The 9885-nt window shown below is 40.7% G+C and overlaps 1 protein-coding gene across 1 annotated transcript; it reads right to left on the reverse strand.

The window, feature by feature from the left end:
* Positions 1-160: 160 nt before the first annotated feature.
* On the reverse strand, positions 161-9598 carry TRAPPC6B (trafficking protein particle complex subunit 6B). The gene is made up of 6 exons (XM_008164396.4): positions 9298-9598; positions 8763-8830; positions 6395-6512; positions 4287-4370; positions 3028-3121; positions 161-2472 (listed from the first exon to the last, which is right to left on the reverse strand). The coding sequence occupies exons 1-6, from the start codon at positions 9391-9393 to the stop codon at positions 2441-2443; spliced, it is 492 nt and encodes a 163-aa protein (XP_008162618.1). The 5' UTR covers positions 9394-9598; the 3' UTR covers positions 161-2440.
* Between the last annotated feature and the right edge of the window lie 287 nt (positions 9599-9885).

Here is a 9885-nt window from a genome sequence, read left to right on the forward strand (position 1 = left end):
TACTACAAAACTATATTCCTTATTAGTTAGGGACTCCAATATATTTAATAATTAGCTCAGTATACTGGAGATAAAACAAGAGAGGATCTGAAAATGTTAGATGCTAGTACAATAAAACTAGTTTATACTAATTTTAGCAGTAAAATAATTACACATTTACTCAGAGCATAATGAGTATTTATTAGCGTGAACAAGTTTGTACAACTATTTGACCTGGCTTTAATGTAATCTAGACAGAAATACTGTAACGTTAATCCTGTTAACTTTACTGGATTTATAAGAATAGTCAGTCTCATACACTGATCAAGTATGCTTTTTGTACATTTAACCACTTCAAGATTAAATTAGTTTCTCTGTGCTCTGGTAGCAGTTATAAAACAAGAGAGAAACTATCAATATTGGCACTTGTAGTCAAGTCTGGGTATATACAAGAAACTGAAGCTATCCAATGTGTTAAATGCTTAAACATTTCAAATAAATGGCAGGTTACTGTAATATATAGCATTAATGTCATTTCACAATATTTAAATGTAAGAACAAAATTTCTATTCTGTCCAGTTCTCACTACACAATAGACTTGAACATAGCTAATGTAGTACAGCCATTAACTGCTGTTAAACATTCTCCTTTTGATGAACAAAAGGTAGGAATCTACAAAGGGACTTAGATGTTTCAATGCTGAGTGTCACAGTGCCTAACTTTTAGGTACCTAGACAACCACAGGGACAACACTGATCCACACAGCCTGAGTTAGGTGGTTAGGTTCCTTATACACTGAATGGGGAGAGATATTAAGCAGCTAAGAGTGTGATTCACAGAAGCCAGAATAATAGATGGGGAGCCACCTAAGCTAGCCAATGGGAGATGCTGGTGACAGGGATGTGTGCTAAACTCTGCCTCTCTCTGAAATAGGTGCCTAAATCCAGGCTGTGCCTATCTCTGTTTAGCAATCTGTGACAGGTAACCCGGCAGGTGGCCTAGGTGCCTAAGCTATTCCTTGAGGGGATGAGTTAGGTGCCTGCCTCAGCCACACAAAATGGGTGGTGCCAGCAATGGTAGTGCCCACCTTATAACTTTTAGCTGAGTGGTTAGAGCATTTTCCTGGAATGTGGGAGATTCAAATTCAATTCTCCCTTCTGTGCCTGAGGGGGAGAAAGGATTTGAACAGGGGTCTCCCACCTCTGCATGCTTCAACCACTGATCTATCCAATATTCTTATGAGAAATTTCCTTACTTGCTGAAGCTGTTATATTGTGGATAAATAATGAAAAAGTGATGGGAAAAGGGGGACTGGACCTGAGGTTTCCCACATGGCTGCCATAACTACCAGGCCATAGAATCATTCCCTCTCTAGCCCAAACATAAAACTGGCAGTATCAGAACAGACACTGTCTGATTTCTCTCACTGACTCTGCCACAAACTCCACTCTCCAAGCATTCCAAAACATGGCCAGAAACACCATTCCACTGTAACATAATTGTTCTTTACTCAAGTTGGATTGTATGATTGGGGGGAAGGAACAGCAACAGAAGAGTTTGTATACCAAGTAGTGAAGGCTTCAGGGACATCTGTTCTTAGCTGCAGTGGTGGAAGGTCTGCCAGCAGAGAAGGCATCAGGTTCATGGCTGGTGAAGCCCAGCTGAGTGGCGGGAGTTTTGGATGTCTCAGTATGCAAATTGTGGGACATATCTACAACAGCCTAAACGGCTACTAACTTCTACCAACAACATAATTTTTCCCATTCAAAAAACTAGGAAATTGAATGGCAAAAGATCCCTATGTTAATGCAGAGTTAAAGTTGCTTGGTGGTATGTCATCACCTTTCAGAATACTGAATTGAGCAAAATTCAAACTTCTAAAAAACAGGACATTCACAGTTAAGGTTGCCCAAGCAATCTTAACTCTGCCCTCTTTCAGCAATGCCCCCATACATCCCATAAACAAATATACCATTATTCTGTCAACCCCCCATTGCTGAAATGTACAAGCTCTTCACCTCCTTTTACAATCCATTCACTCTCACCCATAGGATCTAACTAACACTATTAAAGAACAAAAAGGGAGGGGGAAAGTTGCCCACGCTACCATACTTCAGGTTTTCAATTCCAACTTTAAAGATTTTTAAAATACATCTGCCTGCAATCTTCATTATTCAGCAATCTAGTAGCTAAAATGCATGTGTTTCTGTTATTTAATCAATTGAATGTGTATTGTGGTGGATATTTAATGTCTTAGTACAGAACTTACTAATTTCATACCAAGATACTAATATAGTGTTAAGCTATTTTTATTAAGTTAATATTTACTTTACATAATACAGGAATTGTGCTGCATGCTACTATAATTTATAACGTATACAGGTGAAGCTAAATTAATCAAGACATCTTTAGTGTACACAGGGTTTTTTAAAAAGGGCAGATACACAGATCTGAACATGTTTTACATCTTCTGTATCATCACCTGAAATTTACCTGCAAAGAAAAGCAGAATCAAATTACAAAATATCAGTATTATCTGTAAATCCTTCCAACGGCAGCAACTTCTCATACTTGCTTTGTTCAAAAGAGCTAGCAGTCCTCTTCTTCACCTTAAAAAAAAATCTAGCTATTCTTTACATTTGTTAAACCCAGTTAAAGGTACCTGGAATTCTACAAAAGTAGTAGTCATTTTCCAAAAGTAGAAGATACTCAAACAGCAATTCTCAACCTCATTTGGTTGGAATCTTCCCCTTCCTAGCCCTACTGCCACACCCTGGCATGATTGCTGCTTCTCATTTTCCCGTCTTTTCTATGAATTTTTCTTGGTTTTGCTTTTCATTTTATAATAATGTTTTTTCTCCGTGCTAACCTTCTCTGCTCTTTCAATAGAACAACCTTCAATAATACTCAAAATAAGCTATTTCCTGACATCCACACTTAGTACAGCTTTAAATTCTAGTCCCAAATTGAACACTTGAACAGTGATGAAGTAGATAAGGAAACCTATTCAATGATCTTACAACAGTTGTCAATCTGAGATGTACTCACATGCAGGCATTGCTGAAACTTCAGCTGTCACAATACTCTTGATTCCCAGATTTGATAAGCCACCTCTGACTAGTCCACAGGTGAACGCCAGATACTAAACATAAAATTATATTTTATTTTATGTCAGCATCATCGAAAATGAAGTTTACAATAAAAGTATACTAGCATTGTATCACAATCTAACTACAAATGCATAAAAACAGCCTATGTGGTAGTTCTGGTTTTGTTTCAACATTTGAGGACATGCCAATGTTTTGCAAGACATTTGGCCAGAGGGTATATAAACTTAATACCAGAATACTCAGGTAGTGATTTTAAACTTGAGACACCTGCTGATAAATCAGAGCTCAGCTTATCCTTAGAAAATGGGTAAATGTTATGAATTTAAAGATATCTCCAAATATTTTTACAGAAAAATGTAGAAAATAGAAAACAGTATCTCAAGCAGACTAGACAGAAAGAGGCAAATCTCACCAGACTCTATCCAGTATTATAAATATCCATAGTCATGTCTTCTGTTAAGAGATCAAAAGCTATCATCTAAGAGATATTTATAGTATATTATAATTTAATTGAGCGCTCCATATCGGACATACACTCTGACCAAAACCACTTCAGAGCAGCAGTCTCCGCTGAGGCACTGATGTAACTTATCTAATCTATTATGTTAGCTACAGTATTTAAATTAATAAAACTCAGAGCTATTTATAAAAATCTGATGGAAGATATTTCTTATAAAAATGTAATATCATTGAAAGTTTGTTTTGAGCATCACTTTAGTATAATCTCACCATCTCTGGGGAATTAGGAGAAAAGGAATGGAAGAGAAAGACAGGGAAGGTTCCTGATAATACCGGCTTTCTACTAAAGGGAAATAAAAAAGTTTTGTGAGGCGAATGGTCACTCCCATTGCAGTATTCCCCATAGAGCAAGGTGTGTTGTTGTCGATGTTCCACTCACAGGCAGAGCAGAAGAGACCCCCATGCAGCCCTTGCTCTATCAGACAAGCCACTCAAACTTGACACTGCTAGGCCTCAAAATGACCATGATTATTTCCTGACCCACCAGTCACATTCACTGTACCTAAATACAATAGAAAACATTACTGATATCTAATTTAACACTTACACAGAAAATGCTCCAAACGCAGTTTTGTACCTTTTCTATCCACACAACTCCAGTCATAAGAATTTTTACAACTGAATCAAGATAATACAGATCTAAAACTGCTAATTTTCCAGGCTACAGCTGAAGAATACCTTAGGTGCATATTCTAAATACTGTTTTCCTGTAGACATCTGAGTCAAGAGACGAAATTTGTTGTCCTGAAGTACATAGATACCCTATAGGAAAAGAATTTTTTCCTTTAGTAGGATATTTAGCAACATATTGTAATCAACCTTTTTGGAGAGAATCAGTTAATCTTTTTGTAAGAGATATTTACAAATACAGTGAAATGTTTCCAGATTGAAACAGAAAACTGAATTTACACTATATATAAAGAATAAAGAGTGGAAAGTTTAAACTGAATTGTTTCTTTAAGTTTTATAAAATAAAATTTAAAAACAGGAACCATAGAAAAGATACTTCAAATTACAAGCTTATACAAAACCAGAATATTGCATTAATACATATTATCAACTTGCTGATAAGAAGTGTATAATATTTTCTTAAGATAATTTCTTTGTATTTAGAATCCTGTAATTACTTTATGTACCCAGGTTCGCAAAGCACATTCATTGTTGTGGTATCTGCATACCTAACTCAGTTTTGGCACAAATCTTTCAAGGGTTAAAGTTGTGAAGCTGAGATGTGCCTGATGACTTGCATGTAATTGGGAGAAGTCTTTCCAGTGCTGAAGAATAATTTTAACAGCAGCTCTGATGTATTCAATTTTGTTTGTTGTTAATATTTGTTCATTTTAATACTTAAGAAACTGTAAATTTTTTCTCCACTACTTTCCCCCCAAAATAATTTAATTATGAAAAATCATTGGAGAGGATATGGACATGAGTACTCCCTGATATGAACAGCATAAAAGCAGATTCTAATAATCCATCTCTGCACATATTAAAAAGGTGCCCACATAAAGTTATGTAACAGGAAGTACAAAAACAGCACAGGCTGATCTAAGCATGCAATGAAAATGTCTCCAAACTTAATTTCTGGCTGTAAGAGGTAAGGATGATTCTATCAATTTATAACCTAACATTACTTGAAATGAATTTAAAGGTATATATAAAACTGACAATGTTTAAGGCTCTGCTATTACAGATCTCAAATATTTTTGGAATATAATAACTATTAGAACAAAGAACAAATTATTAAATTTGAGTATGCAGTTTCTAATCCGCAAGCATTCCTTGTTAAATTGTATTGGTGATAAAATACCCATTGGAAGTTAAATACTTTACAGAGTTTACCTTTTGCAGCCATTTCTCCCCCATACAAGTCTCCCGTCCCCAATTTTATCATGAGAATTGTGCCACATCATGGATTATTGGAAAGAAAAAACAGAGATTTGAGGCTCTAACAATGAAAGCAGACGTTTATATGATTCTGCTATAGCTTTGAGAACTGGCTAGCTCCACAGAGGAAGGGACATAAATACAGTGTCATATCAGTGGGATGCCAATTTGCAGTGAAAGTTTGTCAATTGTTTCATACAAAATGTGTTTAGCAGGGTGGAAGTATTTCAAATGGCAACATCCAAAAGCATACAATAATGACTTCAAAGTAAAAATGGTTCAAGGAACTCATTCTAGAGAAATATTATGCAGGCAGTTTGAGATAAAATGTATGACAAAGTGAAATTGTTTTCTATTAAATGATTCATCAGGTATGTAAAAAAATGTGTTGTAAAACAACAAAACTCAACCACAATTGCCATCTCCATTTCTGGACTGTGTACTTGCATTAGGTCTGTTGGTGCAGCAGTACTACAAAAATGTTTGAGGGACTGCAGGCATTTAGGCTTAGACCCTCAAAGGTATTTAAGCAGCTATTGATTTTAACAGAAGTTAGAAGCCTAAATTCCTTTGATGATCTGCACATTAATCTTTTAAAATGGCAAAAGACTATAACATCACTCTAAGCCTTTATTACAGCCAAGTCTGCATTATAACACCACTCCAATATTTATTATAGTCAAGTCTGCATTGAAAGTAGTATCTAAAACAATTCTTTTTAACTAAGGACAGCTACTTTTTAAAATAAGACCATATAAAGAAAAAGGTTATCCCTGATGGAAAATGTGTATGATTAATTTCAGACCACAACAAACTAAAGCAATATTATTATTCCTTCAAAATAATAAAATGTTTATAACAAGCTCCACAAATTAACTCTTATGCTACAGTATTAATACCTGATGATTGGTCCTTAGATTATCAATTTGCTTTTTGAATACTGTAGTCCAAAAATCTTTGCAGATGAACTTCATAATATCCAACTCATCCTTGAATCTGGCAGTGTCTTTGGTAAACCTAAGAGCAGAGCAGAAATAGTTAGGTTGATTTTGTTCAAGTAAATGCAGGTGTACAGTGACTTTCTCAATTGACCATATGTCAAGTAAATGACACCAAAAAAAAGCTATATGCAACATTGGTTGAGATTTAAGTATAGAACACAGTCAGAACATTCAAATATAGACTCCCTTGACTACTGTCACTCATGTATGCATAGTATTGTGTGTTGCTTTTATGTTATCTTAATACCTACGTATGAAGTGACAAAATTATGGTGGGACCAATATCTTTGAATTTACTAACTTTAATCCTGGGGCATGAATGGCTGACAGGGATGCAGGAAGGATTCAAAGCACTGCGTCCTTGCTCTTCCGCCCACCTCCCAGCGCTTGCCGATGCCAAACAGCTGTAGCAAGCTTCCGGAGGGAAGGGGGAGGAGTGGGAACATGGCGCGCTCAGGGGAGGAGGCGGGGCGGGGATTTGGGGACGGGACTTTGGGGAAGGGGTTGGAATAGGGATGGGGGGCAGGACAGGGGTGGAGTCAGGGCGGGGCCAGGGGGAGAGGAGGGTCAAGCACCCACCGGCACCAGTAGAAGTCGGCACCTATGGGTTCCCGGCAGTAAACACACTCCTGCCTGGACTTCAGGGAAGGAGGTGGATCTCCTTGGTCTGTGGGGAGAGGAGGCTGTGGGAGAATTCAGAGGGAATCACTGAATCAAAACATTAATGCAGAATCCTGCTCTCCCTGGCACTAGGACCACAGCGGCAGGCAGGCAGGGTGGGCTGCTGCTATTGGGGGGTGGGGGAAAAGACTTGTGCTGTGTTGAGCCAGGGAGTGAGGCAGGGGCTAATGTCAGGGTGTCCTCTTCCCCTTGTCGGCATACTGGTCTCCGCTGAGCTGGGAGATAAGGGGACACCAGCTGTCTGTGCACCACCAGCTTCTACCTCAGGATTGGTTGCTTCTAGCTGCTGTCTGAACTTAAATAGACAGCATGCCAACACACTCATTCTCCCCCAACACACACACACACACTTCCCCAACACACACACTGTCTCTCTCTCACATCCACACTCCCCCAACACATACTCTGTCTCTCGCTCTCATATACACACTTCCCCCCCCACACACACACACACATGAGTTTCTGTGAGTTTCTTGTGTTAGTGTTTAGCAATGTCATTTACTTTTCGGGCACACAGAATTAGACGGTTCATAGAAAGGTGCAAACAAACAATGCCAGGCTCAGCACACTACAGCAATACATATTACTGTGGATCAATGTTAACATGCTCCTTCAAGGCGTCCCCCAGCCAAATAGCCCCCATCTGGGCTCCTCTTATAGCCTCGTGTTCAGAACACACAGCACAATACTGAACAGCAGCGCAGGATCCATGCTTTCTGACAGAGATGGCTAGGTTGCAGGTTACCAGGGCAATTGAAAAGCTGTTAGCAATCTAGTAGGATGCCCACGGAACAATGGGATTGAGAAACTTTCATTATGTGACGCTGTACCTGCCCCCATGAGGCATTGCAAACCCTTCGCAAAACACCCTGCGGCCAGCTGCACAGTGGAATAGCTACCCACAGTGCTTTACTCTCTGTATCGATGCAAGAGCTGCTATTGTGGATGCGCTCAACTGACACAAGGAGTGTAGTGTGGACATGCCACAGCAGTTTAATTACAGCAATGGCTGTATGTTGGCGTAACTTGCGTCGACAAAACTCTGTAGTGTAGAAAAGGCCTAAAAGGCACAATTCATGAGGAAAAAGGACATTAGTGTAACTACGTAATTTGTTTGCCTCAGTCTTTATCACATAGTTATCTCTCCCCCCTCCCCCCGCATCCTATCTTCAGGTAATAAATATGAAACATAAGAGAATGAGGTGTCAAAAGTGAAGGTGCTAGAACAAGTGACAATTAAAGAACTATAAATCACCTGTACTAGATTGCATTCATCCAAGAATTATGGATGATTTTAAAGTGAAGTGGATGGACTGCTAACAAAAGTATTCAATCGCCAATTAAAGTCAGCTACTCTACCAAGGGTCTGAAGGTGAGCTGATGTTGTCTCTCTCTTAAAAAAGCACTAGAAGTGATGCTATAAAGTACAGTCCTGTAAACTGTACTTCAATAACAAAAATTCATAGAGGGCTCCAGTCCACATGGTATTCCCGGGGAAAGAGTTTGGGGTGGGGGCAGCAAAGTGAGACACAGGGGGTGGGAGCAAGGCTATAGGATGACATTTTTTAAAACTCACTATTCTTACCTTTCGATTAATCCTTGTCCTACTCTAAACCCCATATTTTCCAGTTTAGTGATGCATCGTCCGTTTTCCTAGAAGATACAAAAGTTACTTTTCATATTCTGTTAACGCCAGTCTTGTAGCACGGGTGTATAGGAAAAATAAGAACACATCCATCCCTAATGGCCTCAACCTATAGATATGCTATTTCAGCTCGTGCCCCTCCCCTGCAAACACATGCTAACAGTAAGATCTGGCCAGCCGGCTCTCCTGACAGATTTTACAGAAGAATCAGATATTTTGAGTTCAGGAAATAAACGTGTTCGTGTCTTTCTTTCTCTAGCTTCGGCCAGGACAGCGCCAGGCTGGGCTTTGCCCCACGGTGCTCCTGGCACCCAGAGACCCTGACGGGAGCGGGGTTTGCTCCGGGCACAGGCATCGTGCCAAGCAGGAGCTTAGGGACCAGCTGGATAAGGAACCCCCAGGAGATCGCCGCCAGGCCAATGCGTGCGTGTGCTCGGCAATAGAGGGTCTCCCCCCCCGGTAGTCTCCGCCTCACCCCTTCGCCGTGCTCCGCGGCCCGGTACAGCCCAGACACCATCTCGTTGTGCAGCAGCAGGAACAGCGTCTCGTCCGCCATCTCCGGCCTGGTCATGCCGGTGGCTACAGGACAGGGCCCGGCCTCGCGCTGCCTCCCCGCTCCGGCTCCTTCTGTCCCAGACCGGGCCCCGGCCGCTCCGGGAAGCAGCGCGGCCTCACTGTCAAGGCAACGGGCGACTTCCGGGCAGGGGCGGGGCTCCCCCCTGTCAGACTCCAAGGGCCCCGCCCCCCGGGAAAAAGCGTACGGGGGCGGGGCGACCGCGCTGCGCTCTTCGCAAGGCGGGGCAAAGGATGGTGAGGCGGGGCCAGGGGTTGCAAAGTTAGAGTGAGGGGATGCGGGGCAAGGCCGGGGATGCAATTCCAGGTGGCAGAGGATGCTGGGTGTGAAACTTGGGGACTATTTTAATGTCAGATATTTAAAATATTGACGTCTGCGTGAAATTCAGTAAATTCCCTTTTCTCCATATGGCTTGGGTATAATCGCTGCTCTTTACACCCTACCCTGCCCCTGGTCTCACTCATGTTTTAAACTGGCACAGCCAGGAGC

This window comes from Chrysemys picta, chromosome 4 (genome assembly GCF_011386835.1).
Source record: "Chrysemys picta bellii isolate R12L10 chromosome 4, ASM1138683v2, whole genome shotgun sequence".
Taxonomy (NCBI): domain Eukaryota; kingdom Metazoa; phylum Chordata; order Testudines; family Emydidae; genus Chrysemys; species Chrysemys picta.